Genomic DNA, 21845 nt, shown 5'->3' with positions numbered 1-21845 from the left:
ATGCAGCCCCGCAGCATGAAGAACATAATGTGAACGTGAGGCGTCTGCTTTCACTCTGAGCCTGCATGTGTTTATCTCTTCCTGCAGGCCTGCAGGCAGCATGCAGTGTATCAGCCTCCACTGCAGTACCGGAGGGATTCATAGCCACAACACACACAGTAAGCCTGTTGCTTATTACCAGTGGTGTAAAGTAACTAAGTATATTTATACAAGTACTGTACTTAAGTACAAGTTTGAGTTTTTTTATTTAATTTTTTACTTTACTGAGTATTTCCAATTTTCTATACTTCTATACTCCACTACATCTCAGAGACAAATATTGTACTTCACTCCACTACAATTATTTGAAAACCGTAGTAACTAGTTACTTTATAGATTTAGATTATTATCACAAAACATACATTAACCACTTCAGCCCTATTTGAAATAACCTCCTCCATAACTCCTGTGCTATATTGCATCATGTCATTCTGCATGCGCTGGAACAGCACATACTATAAAATTCTGACTTCATCTGTCAGTGCATTTTTGTGTGTGTGTGTGTGTGTGTGTGTGTGTGTGTGTGTGTGTGTGTGTGTGTGTGTGTGTGTGTGTGTGTGTGTGTGTGTGTGTGTGTGTGTGTGTATGTGTGTGTGTGTGTGTGTGTGTGTGTGTGTCAACGTTTCCTTGTCTGTTGAGGGATACTGAAGTGCAGTGATGGCTCCTTGGGGGAAAGCCTGTTCTCCACGGACAATACTTTTTTACTTTTACTCCAGTACACTTTGATTACTGGACATTAACTTGTAACAGAGTATTTCTTCATTGCAGTATTGATACTTTTCCTTGTGTGAGTAAAAAAATCACACCCATGTGAACTGAGTGGTGTAAGGTCTTATATAGCCTGATCAGCTGTGGTCTGACGTAATGTCTGATGTAATGAAATCACACCCGTGTGAACTGAGTGGTGTAAGGTCTTATATAGCCTGATCAGCTGTGGTCTGACGTAATGTCTGACGTAATGAAATCACACCCGGGTGAACTGGGTGACCGTAGCAACCATGCTCATTTTTTCTGCACAGACAGACAGACAGACAGACTAACAAAGCCAGTTGTAGGAGTGGTTTACACCACTCAACAAAGCCAGTTGTAGGAGTGGTTTACACCACTCAAAAATATGTGTGGGTACTTTTTCCACCACTGCTTATTACAACCTACCAGTACCTATATGTGTCATTACACAGCAGAGGACAGACATCCTCCATCTGGATGGCATGCAATGCATTTAGCAACTTGATGAAGTAGCTAAACAAGTAGAACATTATTCTGTGTGGGCACCACAGTGCCTGATGAACAACCACTACTTAACCTGTCAAGTTTTCAATATAGATTATTGTAAGGATTTTCATGTATTATTGTTTTGTTTTGTTCTTGTGGCACGTACCACAGTTTTTTCCTTTATAGCAATATCTTTTACAAAGACAATGGAATTTAAATGATATGTTTTTGTGTATTCATATGGAGGGAGGAGGCAGGGACTGCCAAACAACCAGAAATGGTTGTGGGTAGAGAGAGTGCTCATTCTGTCCTGCTGTGTGGTATAAGAACACTGCGAAATCCTGAGCATCGGTTTAACTCTGAGAGTGTAAAAATTAGACCGTGCACTCTCAGAGTTAAACTGGTACTCAGCATTTGGGTTGTTTGCTTAGGGCTTTCGCCCAGAGGGACAGGGTTTTGTGGTGCAAGTAGGGCTGGTTCCTCTTCCAGACTATACAGGATAAGAAGAAAGGGGGAAGAACAACTACAGTAGAAGAAAAGAAGGATCAGCATGGTGGGAGGGCACTCAGGGCAGAGAGAGAGAGAGAGAGAGAGAGAGAGAGAGTGGAGAGAGGGGTCTGTAAAGGCCTTGCTCCCACCCCTATATATTTCTGGAACCTCCCCTGTCGATTTATAGGTCCTTCATACACACACCCACATAAAGACACACACACACACACACACACACACACAGGGATAGATAGACAACAGGGGCCTAAGCAGACAAAGTAAGGATGTGACATCATCTACAGGAAGAGAAGCCAAACAACTTCTTTCTCTATACACACACATACACACACACGCCCCCTCCCCCCCGCCCCCCCTCCCTTTTCCACTTTTTTCTGGTCTCTGCTGTGTTGTGCTGAGAGAAGTTGGACTGTTGGAGCCTCTCTGTCGCTGTTAGTGGCCGGGGGAAGGAGTCAGCGTAATCCAACTGAGGAACTGGAAAGGGACAGAGCAGGGAGTTTAAAGTCAAGGGGTCTCACAACGGAATTCTCCCTGGCTTTCCTCACAATCCCTCACCACATTCCGAGCCCCCCGCTCTGGGATTCCAGCCAGGTACAGTGGAGAGATTTTCTTTTCCACCCATTCTGTAGCCTCTTTTTACTTTCTCAGACTCTTCCTTTGTTGCACATTTTGGGATCTGCACACTGTGTTTGCTGTGCAAGCGTCTTTATTCTCTTACTCTGTCTGTCTGTCTGTCTGTCTGTCTGTCTGTCTGTCTGTCTGTCTGTCTGTCTGTCTCACTCTCTCTGTCTCTCACCCACTCCCTCTTTCTCTCTCTGTCTCTCTCGCTCTCTCCTTCTTATTCTTCTTCTCTCACTCTGTCTCACATTTTTGTGTAGGATCTTGAAAGCACCATCGTTGTGTTCTAGTGTCATGATATGACCAAATTCTATTGAAAGTATGCACAGAGGGGCTGCCAAGTGCCACTGCCAACTCTCCTCCTACGTGCTCAGACATGCTTCAGTCTGGGGCTGCTGAGGCATGCATGCCAAGTAGTCAAAGTGAAAGTAACTAGCGTCCATGATCAGTGATCTGTGGGTCTTCAATAATTAATCGAAAGTGTACAGTGTACACAGTCCAATTCGGGGTGTTAAGTTAACTATGAGAGTGTACAAGATGGGTCCATATCGTTCCATATGTACACTGTCAGAGTTATAGAACTGCAGTGGTCCATTTTGTTCCTAATGCTCAATCATTTAGCTGGGAACCCCATGGAACACCCTCAGTTTACTACACAAGGGTGAGTGGAAAAACAATCATAAAGGACAGAATGTGTTATTCATTCCCTCTTTCTATACACTCGTATTTGTAGCTGTCTCGTGACCACATAGGCTACTCATGCTCCCCCACTGGTGAGAGATCCTGGTGAATATTCCAGCAGACTATGAAACGTTTTGACAGGGAGTATACCTCCATTACACATCAAATTCTGTCTACAGTATATCTAAATGCTCAACTCCATCCAACCTAAACCACAGAATGCACATACACTAAACTCGTGGTGATTTGAATGTCTGTAACCTTAGCAAAACAGGAAGTGTACAGTCCAGCTGTTTGAAACAGGACACGGGTCACAAATGCAGATACACAGTTGTATTGTCACATCAACACCGCTATCACTAACATGAGAGTGTATTATCAAACTATTGTATCGCCTGCCATTATACAGCCCCACTATTTATCATAGTTTGGCAAATGTGAATTTCAAGGAACATCTCCTCTTGATCTCATTTAAACCTGTTCAATTAGGCCTACTGTTCAGGTACTAATATTAATTTATTTCACCTTCACGATAATCAAGACGTTTGATTTCAGAACTTCTTGGCCACTGTTAATATTTGATTGATGTCAAAATGTCAATTGAGAAGGGATTCATCCCTAGTAAATGAATAGATCCGAATTATATAACTTGGTTATGTTTCATGTCTGAGTGGACCTACTGTAGTGATATGATAACATGATATGGCCACAAGGGTTGAGTGAAATGTTTTTGTATAATAATAATAATAATAATAATCATTTTTGGTTAAAATGTTAAAGCTCTATATTCTAATAGTACAGGTATTAATATTTGCTGCTATATTAGTATTTGTTCAGTAGCAGGGGTCTTCCCATCTCTCCAGCTCTATAGAGAACAGAAAACACATTTTCAGATCATGACAGTAATTCTGTCCAATCAGGAGGATGAACCCCGCAAAATGATTTATCAGTCAATCAATTTTATAGTGTTCCAGTTCCATTTTTTTTGTTTCATCAGTTCCAATGGAATTAGTTTATCCTGTATATACTGTCCTGTGTGACATCTATCGACCTAAATGCATAAAATGGTATCCCGACCTGAAAATGTGTTATCTGTTTACTAAAGACCTGAAGATAAAAGTTGCTGAACAAACACACTACTAATTAACACTTATTTTAACAAAGAAATATAATTTTCACCCCGTTTAAATATTTCTACTAGATACGTTTTTGTTTACAGTGAGATGCAGCAAACTCAATTACAATTGAATATCTCTGCTGATCTGATTTGACTATTAAATCACACTGGCTATTTCCAGCTCCAGGTGCAGCAATTGAGAGTCTTGTGATGGTCAAGGGGACTTTGGTTTCACAGAGCATGGCAGAGCAAGCTACTTAAAAGCTATTTACAGAAAGTAATTAGTGAAATTAGTTCATATGGGTCAATGGACCCAGGTTCTGTGTATATTGATCAGATTTCAATAACAATCATGTATAAGCAGATATAGGTCTAAATAAATATGTTTAAAAAACAGTTTTGAGGAATGAAATCCTATCAAAGGAAGAGTGACAAAGGACCGACATGTCAAAATGGCTGATATGGTCCAAGATATCAACAGCCTTTGCTTATCAAATCAGGCAAGCTTTCCTTATGTATACAATCTGACAATGTTGTTTATGCATTGCAACTATGATTCAGCCACTTTATGTCCATGAAGCCTGATCCGTTACTGCTGGCCATGACAAAGCCATGAATTGATAAGGGAGAAACAATCATGTGACCTCTCCTGACCTGCCCTTGTTTTGTTTTTTCCACAGAGACGGATGCAGCAATTTAAAATAAGAGCTCTCTGTAATCTGACCCCTTCTAAAACTTCAACCCCATGTGAACTGACTTCAATGCTGGATCTGGTTTGAACCCTTCTCAGGAATCGTGCCTGTTCTCAAAACTCTTAACTAAACATACTCCTCATCTCCTGGGCCACAATTAGGTCAATGGCTCTCTGCCTTGGACAAGTCTTCAGCAAAGACAAAACGTTCAGGCCTCGGAAGAGGTTCGAGCCCGGCACCCAACGCTTTGAATTGTACAAGAAGGCCCAGGCCTCGCTTAAGTCCGGTCTGGACCTGAGGAAAGTGGTTCAGCTGCCAGAGGGCGAGAATATTAATGACTGGATTGCTGTGCATGTGGTGGACTTCTTCAACCGCATTAACCTTATCTATGGCACGGTAAGCGAGTTCTGCACAGAGCGCACCTGCCCCATCATGTCCGGGGGTCTGCGGTACGAGTACAGGTGGCAGGATGGGGATGACTACAGGAAACCCACTAAACTGCCTGCCCTCAAGTACATGAACCTAATGATGGACTGGATAGAGTCACTGATCAACAATGAGGACATCTTCCCCACTAGAGTAGGTGTGTGTGAATCCCTTAAACATTGAGCACATTTGATGTACAAAAGAAAGTGTTAACTCTGAAGTTAACTTGAACAACATTAGAGTTTTTTTTTTTTTTTTTTTTTAATGTTCTGTTTATTCTTTTTTGTTTTTTACAAATCTAGAAGTAAATTGAGAAATACAAACAGAGTAACAAATACAAAAAAACTTAAACACAAACACACAAATGAACAACATTAGAGTTAAATTAACATTGAGTATTTTACATTGTGAGTACAGTACAGTACTGTACTACAGTATGTGTTATACGATATCGACATACAAGTGTGTCCTATCCTGCCTCAAAGTGAAGCAGCAGCAGTTCAAATGAAGGTTAATTACAAGTAGGGAGACATTAATTAGTGTTTGAATGGATGAATGAGCCGATTGTATCTCATCAACGCTGGAAATGACAGCCTGTATTTATTATAGAGAATGTATTATTCACATCATGCATACTCTGTACATTACATAGTGTGTATTATGAGTGATGCAATAAGCTACACTGTATTCACACAAGTCAGATTCTGTATCAGGCACTGATTTCCCACTGGTGTCGCAAGTGTGATAGAAGAGGTATCACATGAAATATTCATAACTTGAATTGTAATTATGACCCATAATGCCACTGTGGTTATGCCTCAGATCCAGTGGTGAACCCACAAAGTACTCAACTCCAATCTCAAGTATAGATACACCTGGTCAAATATCACTCAACTCAAGTTGCTCTGTCAAATTTGTACAAGTTAAAGTACTTTTTAAAATACTGTATTAAAAAATAGATAAAAATAAAAATAAAGATATTCAAAAGTACAAATTACAAAGTAGGCCTACATTGTCTATCAATTGAAATGTGTACATTTCCCCTAACCCTAACCCAGTGTAAAGATGTTACAGAATGTAAAAGAAATGTAGTGGAGTTAAAAGTACAGTATTTGTCTATGTACAGAAAATACAAATACTCAATTAAAGTACAGATACTCTTTTTTTGTTGTTTTTACTAAAGTACAGTACTCAAGTATGTACTGTTCACACTAACCACTGCTGACAAGTCCTTCCTTCCTTTGCACTGCTGTACAGGTGTTCCTTTCCCCAAGAACTTCCAGCAAGTGTGCAAGAAGATCCTCAGCCGTCTCTTCCGGGTCTTCGTCCATGTGTACATCCATCACTTCGACTCCATCTGCAGTATGGGAGCCGAAGCCCACATCAACACCTGTTACAAGCACTACTACTTCTTCATCTCCGAGTTCAGCCTCATTGAGAACTCCGAACTAGAGCCCCTGGTGAGACCTTTCTTTGATTAATTGATTGATTGATTGATTGATTGATCTGTCAAAAGGATACATACAACTCAGCGCTTTCCATTGTGCTACTTTGAGTGTAAATGTGTATGTAAACGGGAAGATGCTTTCACGCTTTTAATGGGTTAATAATCCTTTCGGCTCAACAAAACTCCAGAATTATTGTTGCGACCAAAGGTCGCATTTACTATGAAATCCTGCATCTCGCGTCCGTCCGTCCGTCCGTCCGTCCGTCACAGCTCCATATATGGTTGCCTCCGGCCGTTACACCTCCATATATGGTTGCCAATCCACATGACATCTCGATCCATAATGGAGAGCCTTAGATCTGACTTTGTGAGTCATGACATCATGTGACATCATGGAGACCCTTAACGCCTCCATATATGGTCACGCCTTGTGACACGTCATGCCACCATGTACGGCCATCTCCATATATGAAGATCACGACACTGACCTCATCCTACCCTGGATAACCATACATGGTGAAGACTGGATCATCACCTAGATCTGCATATATGGAGCTGGCCAGCAATCTCGTTGCTCTGACCTCATCAAACTCTGTACACACTGCCCAGCAGTCTTCCGTCACCCAGGCGGACGCGTGCATGCTGGGTATATGCTATGTACATGTTCACTAGTAAGAGACCACACCTTCGCTCAAGATTAATAGTTTATTGAAACAGAATGAAATGAATGCGGAATGGAGTGAGGAACCCAAGGTAGGGCGAGACTCAGGGTAGGGGCGTAGTCTCTGGAGCTGACGGTCATCTTTGCTCTACTCGGAATGAGCGGTTGGTCGTCTCTGCTCCGTCACTGCCCCCCCTGGATTCCTAGAGAATCGAGGGGGAAGGAGGAGGTTGGGGTGGAGGAGGATGGCGAATTTGAAGAATAGTGAAAATAGCCGATCTACATGTGCAGTACTCACAACCCATGTTTGGTCTGTCGTGGAGCAGAACAAACAACTTGGTTGAGAGATCGCAGGTGTATTTATGCTGTGGTGATTGCACCGGGGATTGGCCGGGTGATAATGAAAGGCAGGAGAGTTTGATAAGGAGGGAGGAGTGGTTGATAAGGAGGGAGGAGTGGTTAAGGTCAAGCGGAAGGAGGTCTCTTCTCCCGAAACTGCGTTGTATAAATACAACTTCCCTTGCTGCAGTGCTAATACATATTCACGAAGTAGTATTCAGGAAATTTATTTATTTTAGTTACAGAACCGTAAGCATCCATTTGGTTCCTATTAATCATTTTAGCTGCATGGGGACCCCCTGGAAACTCTTCAATGACACATGGTGGTCCCCGGCATAGCCTCTTGAATAGTTTTCATTTAGTTTTTATTTTCCAACAATGTATTTATTTTCCTTTTTCCACACAAATGACAATACAAATATACAAAGAAACAACAATGAACATTACAAGACAATTACTGATATAAAGAAAGCAAAACAACAATAACCAAAAAAAGACAAAACTAAAAAACAACAGCACTACTCCTATTCAGCTTCATCCAAATTACTCATACAAAGAAAACAAAACAATGACCAAAAAAGAAAATGACAACAGCACTACTACATTTCAGCTCCATCCATTAAATGTGACAAATTATTGTTTATTGCCCCACACCTCCTGAAACATTTCTTGTTTGTCCTTAAGAATGTATGTAATCTTTTCCAAAGGTAAACATAAAGACAATTCCCTGAACCGCTGTGTAATACTTGGTTTGTCTGGCCTCTTCCAGGTCAATGCTATCACTCTCTTAGCTTGTAAAAGACATATATCTATAAACATTTGTTCATTACGCTTTATCTTGTGTCCCTCTGGATATAGACCGAGCAGGAAGAACTTTGGTTCTGGTACAATATTTATTGACAAAATCTTCTGTATTTCCTGCCCGACCTTCCCCCAAAATTCCATCAATTTTGGACAGGACCATAAGACAGTGGAACAATGTTTTAATTTAGTTTTAGTCACAATTTAGTCACCAGGAATGTTTTAGTCGACTAAATATCATAAGATCTTAGTCGAATAAATCTACAGTTGATTTATTTGACTAAAATGTATTTTGGCGGGCCTTGATGCCATCGTAATGACTGATTTTACACTTGCTGAAAATAGCAGATCTACAAGCAAACCAAGTGTAAAATGACGTATACTGGATCTCTTGTCCACTAGTCCCTTCCTAATCTTTTAGTTTTAGTTTTTTAGTTTTTATTTGTTGACGAAATTGTCAATATATTTATATATATATATCAGCTTAGTTTTCATTTAGTTTCCATTTAGTTTTCATCAGTGATAAAAGGTAGTTGACGAACATTTTTTGTCATAGTATTAGTCGACGAAATTAACACTGGTCCCCGGACCCCACGTTGACAACCAATGTGTTTCTACGTTGGCGCAGCTGGATAATGGTCCAAGCGTCAATAAAAAGCCTCGGCTATCATCATTATAAGCCACAGGTTATGCAATTCCCTAAGCAAAATGAAACCTAATGGGATATTACATCTATAGTCTGGGGAAAGATAACTCTTGTTTGTAGACACAACAACACGACATGACATTTTGCTTTCCTACTTTGGGTATCCAAGAATCTTATTTTTAGTTGTGGGAACAGCTTCAATTATTTTTCTCATGATAACCAAATAAGTGGCTACTTGTCATCGTCATTGAAAACAAAGTTGAAGAATTTCATTATAATCACTACTAACTGGATATGTTTTTGTTGTTTTGTTCTGTCTTCATTTCCTACAGAAAGCGATGACAGAGAAGATATGTAATTAAACTGAACCACTTGGACAATGGAGTTTATACTTTTCTACATTCCCTGAGCCTCTTGACAAATCATCAGCTTCGACACATATTGCTCAAAGCAATGGACAGTTAAAGGATTTGAGCCGTGATGGTGCATTTACAAGTTTACTGTGGCTACAAATTTTCACTATGTTCATCTTAACACATGTGTGTTACTTTCAGAAGTTTCAGCCATGTTCAGACTGACTGTGGCCCCTTAAGATATTTTTAGAGCAGTGGTTTTCAAACCTTTTCATATCAAGGTCCATTATTTATTCTGCATTTGAGCCACGGACCACCATTTGATGAGATTTAGCCTTGCAGATCCCAAACTAAAGAATATTTTGTTATCGTTGGATAAGATGTTGTCCACAATTCCATGCTGTTGGCAAACGTTGATCAAAATATAAATTCTTGTGTAGATGTTTAACAATAATGTAACTCTTGAGAGTGTAAAATGAAACCAAATGGACCCGTACGGATCAAGAGTTAACGATATATAAGGGTCCATTTGGTTACCAACTCTCCATCATTTAGCTGGGGACCACTGGTTGAGAACCACTGCTTTATAGTCTTGCATCATTGTGTGATGATTTGATAATAATGTTCAGCATTTTATTGTGTATTAACCATACACTTTAACCATACTTTTTTACATTGATGAATTGTTTGTTCTTTGTGCATGTCTTATTGTTTTTTTTTATATTGAGCCTTATTTTGTTTTGTTGTTCCTTGATACCTTTGTTTCTTAGTTCGTTCTTTTGATAGACCGAAATTCAGGCAAAAAATTTAGAATGTCATAATACACCTTGAGGTGCCTTAAAAAAATGACCTTGTTTTCCCAAACTGCCTCACAGTGTCAGTAGTACTGAAGACAAGATATCAACAAGATATAGTTGTGATATTCTTTTTTTTCTTTTTAACAGAACTGCTTATGTTTTAGGCCGTAAGCCTATTATCTACGGTAGTATCAAGAGACAGTTTCAACTTCCAAGGCAAGAGACTGCCAGCTGTAGCCAGCTCATTCCAGAACAAACTAAAAGTAGACAGCTAGGGACCACAGATGTTCCGCCTCTTTTTTTTTTGTCTGGTGAATCATGTCAGTGGTACTCAAAAGGGTCCGGAGAGAGACCCCCAGGCCCCAGGGGAAGTTAGTAGTATTATTAGAATCCAATTGGACCCTTCTGGTCTGTAATTCAGAGAGTGCACAAAATGGAAACAAATGGGTCTATTTGGTGGCAAACTCAGTCATTTTTACAGTGATTGGAGTTCTTGAAATTAAAAAAAAGTTGAGAACCAGTGCTATATGGTTTGGTGAGTTTGTATTACTTGTTTTAGCGTCAATTCATTCATATTTAATAATGGGTATCATTGTCATGTCAAAAACATTCCCCTTGTGTGGAGAGTGGGGGCGTGGTGGAGAGCCTAGTCTCATGACGTTGAGTTTTTTTTATAGTCTTTAGCTCGAAAATAGCAGATGTACAAGCTCACAACCCGTCGCGTTCACGACGCGTTGTGAGCTTGTACATCTGCTATTTTCGGCGCGCGTGCGACAAAGTAGTATGATGAAAGAGCCATTTTAGCCAATGGCAGTGGTGAGCGTGTAGCAGCTGGGCGGGGCATTGGTGTGTTTATGTACTTTCCCTCCTGACTCCTCTCATAGTTTTGTTGTTATTCATGGATCCTTTCATCAGCTGCTGCTCCACCAGATGGCTTTAATGACGGAGGATTTTGGCCAGTTTGGACACACATTCAAGGTTAGATGACTTCATTATCGTTTAATGCCCAGTAATAATAACAACCGCATAGCTAAACTCAGTGGGCAATAACTTTATTGACGTTGTAATAGCTTGAAGCGTTTATGTTAGCCATTCATTCATATGGGTGTATGGATATTATTCTGGCTAGCATTATATCTAGTGACGTTTGCTAATCATATAGTGTGTTTATTTCAGCCCTTTTCTTGTGATGTAGTTAAAATGGACGTAAAAAGACGTGTACCGTAGAATTGCTGGCGACGGATTAACACAAGCTAGACTCGTTTTGTTAGCATGCAAGCTTAACGTTTGTGCTAGCGGTGTGCTGACCTGCTGACACTATAACAGATTGGTCTCTCAGTTGGCTTTGATTGATTGTGTCAGTTACCGTTACCGATAAACACACAGGGAGCTAACAACGTTATCTGTCCGAAAACGTTGCACTGTGTTTTCTAGCGAAGCTACAAACGGTATGTGATGTGCTGACTACAGCATACTGAACTTCAGGAATGAATGACTTCCACAGAGCTGTTGCTGATGCACAGCAAAACGTTAGTTTCACTTGGATTGTACAATTAACGGGTCCATTTCGTTATATCTGTACACTACCGACTACCGAGTTACAGACCTGTAAATAGTCCATTTGGTTCTTAACCATATTTCTTTCATTCTTCTTTTTCTGTTTTCTTTATTTTTTTCTTTTTCAAACTAACATCCCAGGTCATCAACATTCAATTCCAATCAGATTTTGGATTTGAATTTCAAACTGGAATAATTTAATCACCAGATTCACCACCACCACAGCTGGAGCTAGTTTTGCCATTATAGTGATTTGATGACGAGGGACATGACACTCATCTTTTCAAGTTCAAACGGCTCACTATAGTACAGGTTGACCCTGTAGTAAGCTGGATCTGAGTTGTCTCTGTACTCTACCTTAAATACCTTATTTGTTCAAACACTTATGAAGTGCTTCCCTAATCCTATATTCATTTTTTCTCCTTTTTAAACAGACAGACATACTCAGGATAAACGAGTACAATTAACTGAATACAAACAATGATAAAATGTGCAAACAACTGTTTCACAAGTAAGACATATTTAAAATATGTACACGAACCCAAACAAAATAATAAAAAAGAGCTCATTGACACGGGCGGCAGTGGCTCAGGGGTAGATTGGCCGGTAGATCTGCCAGATGGGAACTGTAAGGTTCCCAGTTAGATCCCGGGCTCCCCCAGAGTTGGTGTCGAAGTGTCCTTGAGCAAGACTCTGATTCTGAACCCCTAATTGCTCCCAATGTGCAGGTTTGTACCTTGCACGCCACAGTTTCGTCCGCCATCAGTGTATGAATGTGTGTCACACTGTCACTGTGTGGGTGATGCTCAAAAGGTGTTGTGAGCATGTAGATACTTACTAGATAGTCTATTTTTGGCTAATGTTCCCCCCCAGAATATGGATGCTGCAGTTCAAGTTCAAGTTCAAGCTGTACAGTTAGATTTATGTTTTAAAAAAAGGGACACACAGCCTGGGTTATTTGAATTTTCTGATAATTGGCAACGCTAGCTGAAACCAAAATGATGGAAGAGAATAGAGATGGACTTAGTCCTTACTCAAGCAGCTATGTGGAATTCGTTTAGCTGATGTTACATTACGATACCCCTGCCAACACTAGACTGTGAAAAAGGACATTTTCCAGGGGATCTAATTTACATAACCTCATTGCTCCCCACCCCGTATTACCCTACACCACAGATTATTAATAGAATAAATACAAGGATGTGAAATATGAATTTAAAAATTCATAGTTCACAATAAAATAAATGACTACAAAATACAAAATGTACAAAAAGTGATCAAATGTCAACATTTAAAAAGTACAAAACTAACATGTAAAGTGCACACTTTGTGAGAGCAAATGTGTGTAAAGTAAGATTACTACATGTGGAAACTTGAAAAGTGGCTGTTACACCTAGTAGAGTCTCATTGCTCAAATTCTTTTCTGTCACTCTGTGCTGATGTATAGCGCACATAGCATTGCCCTGCCCACATATACACTTGACTATATATATAATGACTGAATGTGTGAATTTCAGTTGGCAGGTATGGTGAGGACTATGGCCGAGTTGCAAGTCTTCCAGCACTCTCTCCAGGTAGTTGTACACTGTTAAACATTGTGGTTTTGTAATTTGTGCGGTAAATGTGTGACTTCCTGTAAGCTTTCCTCTTGTCTGTTGTGTCATATAATCTCATGACATAGAGTAGCCTCTGGTGCCAGTAACCAAGTTTTTATCTTCAGTGAAATGCGGATGTTGCTTATCTGTATGAGTCATGCTCTATCAGTGTTTGTATGTCTGCTGTTGGGAATAGCCAAGGTCAGATAAGGCCTGCTGCGTCAGTTTAAGTATTAATTTCGTACCACACTGCTGTTTTTGGCAGGTTGCCATAGGGAAAGTAAAGTAATTGTGGGACAATTATATGGGTCAGTGGGGCATTTTTTATCGGTGTAATTTGTTTACAGTTGCACAATTAAATGAGGCAATTCAATGTGCTTTACACAAAACATTAAGAGGATTAGTACAAACTGAAAAGGAAACTCATTATGAAAGGACATTTGGATACAGTTAAAATGTTTTTTAAAGAGTTAAGACGGTAGAAAGATAAGAATAAGCTAAAAAACAATGTATGAGAATAAAGTTTCAAATATTTAAGAGTTGTTATAACTTATACTCGGTGGTAGCTCTAAGCTTTGACTTGATTTTGGAAAGTCATAACGTTGCACTGATATTTTAACTTTGTTCTTTCTCTCTCTCTCTCGTCCGTTCTCTCCCTTTCCAAACACGCCACATGATATATCTGGCCCCTCTCGTACTTTCCTTCCCTCCGTCCCTCGCTCTGCCTTTTCGTCACTGTTACAGAGTAGCACCCTGGCTGTGGGCCAAGTGGGTGAGAGCTGTGAGGGGATCCAGCAGAATGGCACGGCCAAAGAGGAGAGACAGCAGCTCTCTCAAGGCCAAGCAGGTCAGCCGTGGGTAGTCGTCTGTTATCAATGTCTTTTTTGCCAGGTGCTGTTTATTTATGATGTGTGGATTTGTTAAAGGGAGACTTCACAAATCATTCGTTTTTGAGGAGAGCATTGATACTAGTATACTATATGGCAAAACACTATTTCTCAGCAACATTTTGACGTCACAAAATGACATTGATCAAATTAATAATTTCAAATCAGGCTTATGTAGGGCCGATGACACAAATACACAGAAGACATTGGGTATTTTTGGCCAGACAATTATCTCCTCACATCAGAACAATGTCATTCAAGTTAAAATTGCAAAATCTATCTTTAACACTCACTTATTTTGCATGCATGTTCACACTGGGCTCTTTAATTGGTACAGAGATGGAGAAAAGTCAGCCTCTGAACATCCCAGATGCAGCAAAGAGAAGAAAGAAGAAGAGAACAAGAGCGACGGACAGCTTTACAGGCACCTTTGATGGTAAGACTCACAAATTATCAGATTAGGAACGTAGCTAAATGGAATAATCTGATCATGCTTGCATGATGTAAGACACCTGCTGCATTCTTACGCAATGTCATTTTTCCCCCCCAGACCTATACAAGCTGACGGATGAGATGCTGGGTCAGGGTGCATACGCCAAAGTCCAAGGATGCATAAGCCTCCAGAATGGCCAGGAGTATGCTGTAAAGGCAAGTAGAATTTGCAATATCAGTTTTGCTTTTTTATATTTCATTGGATTCATAAAAATGTCAATGCCAATTATTTATTCAAGCACTTAAAGATCTTAAAATCACAGTGGGGAATTTCAAATTACATTGAAATCATTGAAAGTTACCATTTCAAATTACCAAATCAATCCTGGTAAATTTAGTCTGTGGTTGGTAAGTTTTTAATGAACCACATTTTGGGACCTTTATGATGGCATGGATACTTTTTGGAACGAAGCAGTAGCGATGTGCTAATGTGAGCTTTAGCCTCTATCTTAAAATGTTAATTAAAAAACATTTATTCAGTCTTGCTGTGTACTAGTGTGTAGTGGGATAATTGCTTTTCTTCATAAGTTTACATTGGGCTACATAATAATACATATTATGAACAGTGCTAACATGAGCTTTGTGTACTTAATAATTCTGGAGTACGGATGAACTAGCATTCTTGTATTTACACAGCATTGTATGTGCAGTGAGTGTTCATTAATATGCGCTGTTATCCCAAATAAAGTTATCAATGAATGGTGAAGGATAAATAAAAAACAGTGGAAGTTCAAGGCTTTGATCAAACCATCTCATGGGCAATGTGTCCACTGTATTTCCCCTTACTGCTAAAGGGTTAAAAGCTGTTTTGGAAAGTGTATGCTAAATGCATAAATTGTAATACCTACATTTCTATTTGCATAGATCATAGAGAAGAGTGCAGGCCACAGTCGTGGCAGGGTCTTCCGAGAAGTGGAGACACTTTATCAATGTCAAGGAAACAGGTGTGTTCTTGACTTCATCGCCCGAGGATGAACAGTGATATTCCACAAACGGCCCATTGCTCATTTATGAACAGCACATTGAAATTCATATGAAATGCCCCTCATTCATGAAAAGCACATTGTAATTCATACTAAATGTCCCAAATCCAGGAACATTTTGGAGCTGATCCAGTTTTTTGAAGATGACACATGCTTTTACTTGGTGTTTGAGAAATTGCGTGGAGGTACGGCTCATAATGTGTTTATAAATATACATTATCAAAATAATATGTGAATATGAATATGTGAATAATATGTAATCTTTTTATTTTTCTCTAAAAATGAACTTTGGCTCTCAGGCTCCATTCTAACACATATCCAAAATCGTAAGAACTTTACTGAGCTGGAGGCTAGCAAGGTGGTCAGAGACATCGCCCAGGCTCTTGACTTCCTCCATAATAAAGGTATGTTGCTTACTTTATCTTCTACACCTGAGACAGACCTGCAAACATTTGTGGATTTAAAATTCCTCATTGTGAATTGTGCTTTTCAACAGGCATTGCCCACAGAGACCTCAAGCCTGAGAATATCCTTTGTGAATTCACTGATCGGGTAAGATTATGACGATTGTGTTTGTAATTGTTATTAACCACATTAACTCTGGTGTCTATGTTTTGGGCATGTTGTTATAGGCGAAAATACATAAGGCTAATATTATATGCTTAATTTATACGGCACTATAAAATCAGATCTACAAGCTCAGCCTGGGTTTGGATGTAATTTGCTGTGAGTTTGTAGATCAGCTATTTCCGTTGTACGACGGGTTTAGGCTTAAATGGTTAAAGATATTATTGTGGCTAAAGTAGTTATTGTATCACAAAAACTAATCGGCAGGAAATTAGTAATTTATCAGTTTATAGTTATTGTGCTCTTCACATCCTCCTACACAGGTGTCCCCAGTAAAGATCTGTGATTTTGACTTGGGAAGTGGGGTGAAGCTGAGCAGTGCATATACGCCCATAACGACTCCAGAGCTCACCACACCGGTAATGTACCAACCCTGATCTCAACATAGTAGCTCCACGCATAGTTACAACTTGGAAGCAGACCACTTGTGCAGACCGCTTGTGTTGCATTGTGTACCTTTACAATAAATCAGTTCTGTAGTCTCAATTTCCCGTCAGTGTTTTATAAGATGAAGGATGTGTATTAATTGTGTATTGAATGATTTTTAAGTAGTACAAAACAATATAAATGCCTACTTAGAACTATTACAAAATGAAAATAAAATGCCAGGCTTGACAAGGAAAACTGTATTTCAAACCATTTATTTAGATCTAGACCTAGACTCTCCTCGATAGTTCACCCCAAAAATAACTTATTTTCTACCGATTACTCACCCCATGAGTATTTTTTTATTTTGTAATGTCCAAATATATATATATATATATATATATATATATCAATTTGGGGGTCCTTGACATGAAAAGGTTTGAGAACCACTGCTTAAAAGAAACATAGGACGTGTTACTCTTAAGGTCTGCAGCTAATTCCATGCTACAGTTGCTGTGTGCATGCACATACATTGTCCAATGTTTCTCTGTTAGTGGCCTAATACATTGGGCTATGTAATGAAACTGTGATTGAGCATTGATGCTTTGTTAGTATGGCCATGGTACTGTGTGGTTTAATTTAGTTTTGCCCTCTCATCTCAATGCTTTGTTAGTATGGCAACGGTACTGTGTGGTTTAATGTAGTTTTGCCCTCATCTCAATGCTTTGTTAGTATGGCAACGGTACTGTGTGGTCTAATGTAGTTTTGCCCTCTCATCTCAGTGTGGTTCAGCAGAGTACATGGCTCCAGAGGTGGTGGAAGTGTTCACCGATGAGGCGTCATTTTACGACAAACGCTGTGACCTGTGGAGTCTGGGGGTCATCCTGTATATTCTGCTGAGCGGCAGTCCACCCTTCACAGGTCACTGTGGCACAGACTGCGGCTGGGACCGCGGAGAGACCTGCAGGACCTGCCAGGTACGCTATCGCCCATCTACTTAACACAGCCAGCCTTAAGACAAAAAAGTTCAAATGTCCTGGTAAATAAGTAATATTAAAGTAAAAAATGCCTACAGATTTGCTTTTGTGTTAGGTAGAATGAGAATTTGTAGAAGTATGTCAGAGTCACGCCATCACATTAAAATGAAATCTCAAACATATTGTTTATCCCAATATAATGTATAAATCAGGCGGTGTCTAATACAGGCGGGACTCTCATATAAATCTTGTGTTTAATTAATGTGTTGCTACGTCACGTGCACACGCAAGCCCATACACGCGCATGCGAGTGATCGCCGATTGATAACCGCTTAAATATGTATGCCTATTTATTAACCCACAATATATATTCAATTTAATTCAATTTACTTGCATAATGGAGATACTTTAGTGTTCTCATATGCATTTATGACATGTGCAGGCACACTCTCAGCTCATACAACTAGTGGAGCAGCACTCCACCTCGCTCGAGTACACCCCTGTTTACTGCTCAGAGATTAGAGCCTCCTGTCAACGCATATTTTATTGCCTTCTATAGTTGGGCTGCAACTAATGATTATTTTCATTATCAACTTATGTGTCAATTATTTTATTTCATGAATCTATATGATTGAAATGCCAATCACAAGTTATCTGAACTGATATCTGAACACTATATTGTTTCTTTACAGAGCCACTTGTTTGAAAGTATCCAGGAGGGAAAGTATGAGTTTCCGGAGAAGGACTGGGCCCACATCTCGGATTGGGCAAAGGACCTCATATCCAAGCTATTGGTCCGTGATGCCACTTTACGCCACAGTGCTGCTCAGGTCTTGATGCACCCTTGGGTGCAGGGGGTATGTGTCATTTCCACTGTTTGAGAATGTATGTCAGGCAGACTAGCCTGACAGCCGTAAATTGTCGGCATTCAACCTGTTACATTGTTTTTGCATACACAGTATCAGTGCTGTACTTCCATTTTTTGTTTTCCATTGCAAGTTTTATTTTGTGATAGTTACGAACTGTTTCAAAAGACCTGATTTCCATTGACACTTTGGTGATTTAAATTCCACAGAATGCTCCAGAGAGAGGTCTTCCAACTCCTCATTTTCTACAAAGGTAAACAATGTTTATGTGCTTTGATAACCATACATGTTTATAAAGCACTTATACCAACACAGATTCCTTACAGATTTCCTTTTATAGGGCCCCCCAAATAATAATTAGATATGTATAAAAGTTCTCAACGGGCCTGAAAATTAAGGCCCGGCCCTAACTGGGCTCTAATGGGGCCTGGCCCGACTAATTGGCATACATTTTAGACTCTGGTCGGGTTCGGGCAGAATTTTAGAACTCTGTCATAGAGTAACGGTGAAACACCAGTCAGCACCAACTTCATAATATGTAAATACAAACGGAACCGAAAATATTATATAAAAAAATCTATATACATATTTTATTTTTTCATGGAGCCCAAGGCTCGGCCCGGCCCGAGTAATTGGCATACATTTTAGGGTTGGGTTCGTCGAGAATTTTAAGAACTCAATAGAGCTATGCACAATTGCACATCACAAATCCATGGTGGTCATGTGTGTGCATGCTTACACATTTGTTTGAACAAATATGGGTTCCAGCCTCTGTTTCTATCGCAGGGCTAGCAAATGACAATGGCTAGGAAGGAAGGAGTATTTACAACGAACATTTTGTCCACCGTCTCACAAATTATCTTCTCCCTGCTCTCTAATTAACAGGAACAGCAGCACCAAAGATCTGACCCAGTTTGCTGCTGATGCCATCGCCTTTAACCGCCAGCTATCCCAGCATGACGAGGAGCAGGAAAAGGAGCAGGGGGATGGCGAGGTCATCGTATGCTCCATGAGGCTCTCCCCTCCATCCAATTCCAGACTGGCACGCAGGCGGGCACAGTCCAACGCCCTGCGCACCACAGACTTCATGCCCGACTTCATGCCCGCTTTAGAGAACCTCGCAATCTGATGACACACAAAAAGAAACCCCAGATGTACTCCTGCGAACAGCTTGTGTGTAAACCCCCTTGTTTCTAGTTCTATTGATTTCAAGTTCCTGCATGTCCTTTTCACTAAAGGGTGATGCAAGTTGGTGTGGAACTGTGTCAAGGAGTCCAGGCAGGCGCGCGCACACACACACACACACACACACACACACACACACACACACCATGTTCTCTGGCTGACCCCTGCAGTGGCTCATGTGAGTTTCTATTCTATTTATTTAAATTTTATATTTTTTACATTTTTAATCCATATCAGGATTAGCCACACAGTATTGGAAATGATGACTAAATGCACCAGTCATCTGCCTAACTCCTGTATGATTCCATTGTTTCCAATGTATTATTGCCAGTAATCTCATCAGAGTAATTGAGCACGAACTAAGGGAACATTTTATCTGTGGCTACTAAGCTGTATAGTTTAGTTCCGCACTTTTTTGTGATTTTTCTTTTTTTTGCCAGTTTTTGAGTTGATAAGTGTTACAAAAGGTGGATACTGCATTTTTTCATTTGCATTACACTGTAATGGAACAGTGCGTTTTGGCCCTCATCAATGTCACTTTGTTAAGTTTGAATCGTTTGGCAGAAATATATGCTCTGTGCGCTTAATTGCTCTGCACATGATATCCGAATTGTGCCTCCACTCAAAACACTTTCTGTGGACATGGCCCATTACAGGACAGCATAATCCTGTTTTGATGGCAAATGGCGTATTATTATCAATCTGAGAAAATTGACTAAGCTTACATTATGTAGAGGTTACTGTTTACTGAGGGAAAAAAACAGTTTTTAAACTGTGTTGACTGGATAGTTGGCACAGGTTTCTAGGCATTTGAGATTCTTTTTACGTGTTTTCTATTTTGTTTTTTTGGCCTAGCTTTAGCTTTATTTGATTTGAGTGGGTGCACAGGGGCTGAAAATAGGCTATGCTGGTTGGGGGGATGTCAATGTCCATTACTTCTGCACAGACTTGGATTTTCCCTTAATCTGAAACTAGCTCTTCCATGTTCTTAATGTTTTGAGTTTTAGTTGCAATACCATGCATTTCTCCTAAAGTGTGTACTGTATGTAGAACCTTGGTCTTAAAGTATTGGAATGAGGAAAGTGGATGAATGCAATGTGAGTTTGAGAAGTTCAGGATTTGATCAAATGATTTAGTACTGTCTAGCCTTCCCATCTTTATTGCAATCTGATCCTGATTTGTTATGACGATGATGACTTGTTATTTCTGTTACCCATTTACTTTGCAAAGATATAGCAATACTGTGAATAATTTGGGTCAAGAAATATGAACTCAACCTCTTGATATTTATAACATGTTATCCTCATAATTACCATAATTACCTCAGATTCCTCAATTGCACCCCATCTTTGCACATTTTGTACAAATTTAAAACCATCCAGATAGATTTGCATGCGTTTAGTGTGTCTTGTTTTGATGTGTATTGCTTGTCTGAATTACTTTAGGCATTTACTTTGACATGTTTTAGATTGTATGTGATGTTCAAGTATATGTTGCTTTTAAATTGATATGCCCTTAAAGGTTTCTGCATATAGTTTATATTCTAGAGCCTAAAGCCTAATTTATAACACTTTGAAATATGTCTCACTTGCCAAAAACAACAGTTATTCGTTATTCAACAGGCAACGCAGTGGTATGACAAAGTGAAAATTAGGCTTAAGGTAGGGCAATTCTAATGGAGTCAAAGGGATTTGTTTTTATACTAGAACGTGTATGATGGTTTTATTATGTGAATGGTTTTGAATTTGCAAATGAAATAATTGATGATACATGTCAAGACTCTTTGATTTCCACCACATTGTGAATGATCATGACCATGAGCTATGAATTTATGTAACTTTTATATATTTTTGCTTTTGATCTATTGGAGCCAGCTTGATTGCCTTACACCTTGAGGATATATATTTTAATGGTGTCACTGATGTAAGCATTTATTTCCCTCATCCTATTAACTTTGTTGCCTGATAATGT

General features: G+C 39.6%; 2 protein-coding genes across 2 annotated transcripts; both read left to right on the top strand.

Moving 5' to 3' along the window:
• The first annotated feature begins 2149 nt into the window (after positions 1 to 2149).
• Positions 2150 to 10823, top strand: mob3c (MOB kinase activator 3C). Its single transcript, XM_079505239.1, has 4 exons — positions 2150 to 2352; positions 4858 to 5452; positions 6553 to 6755; positions 9522 to 10823. The coding sequence occupies exons 2-4, from the start codon at positions 5035 to 5037 to the stop codon at positions 9549 to 9551; spliced, it is 651 nt and encodes a 216-aa protein (XP_079361365.1). The 5' UTR covers positions 2150 to 2352; positions 4858 to 5034; the 3' UTR covers positions 9552 to 10823.
• Positions 10824 to 11194: 371 nt separating this feature from the next.
• Positions 11195 to 21728, top strand: mknk1 (MAPK interacting serine/threonine kinase 1). Its single transcript, XM_079506251.1, has 14 exons — positions 11195 to 11317; positions 13414 to 13470; positions 14236 to 14338; positions 14716 to 14814; positions 14929 to 15026; positions 15735 to 15814; positions 15965 to 16038; positions 16153 to 16257; positions 16350 to 16405; positions 16744 to 16839; positions 17629 to 17823; positions 18516 to 18680; positions 18899 to 18942; positions 19575 to 21728. Exons 1-14 carry the CDS (start codon positions 11270 to 11272, stop codon positions 19816 to 19818), a joined length of 1464 nt encoding a protein of 487 aa, XP_079362377.1. The 5' UTR covers positions 11195 to 11269; the 3' UTR covers positions 19819 to 21728.
• Positions 21729 to 21845: the final 117 nt, after the last annotated feature.

This window comes from Electrona antarctica (genome assembly GCF_951216825.1).
Source record: "Electrona antarctica genome assembly, chromosome: 7".
Lineage (NCBI taxonomy): Eukaryota > Metazoa > Chordata > Actinopteri > Myctophiformes > Myctophidae > Electrona > Electrona antarctica.
The sequence above is the reverse complement of the archived record's forward strand: the minus strand, read 5'-3'. Positions and strand labels throughout refer to the sequence as shown.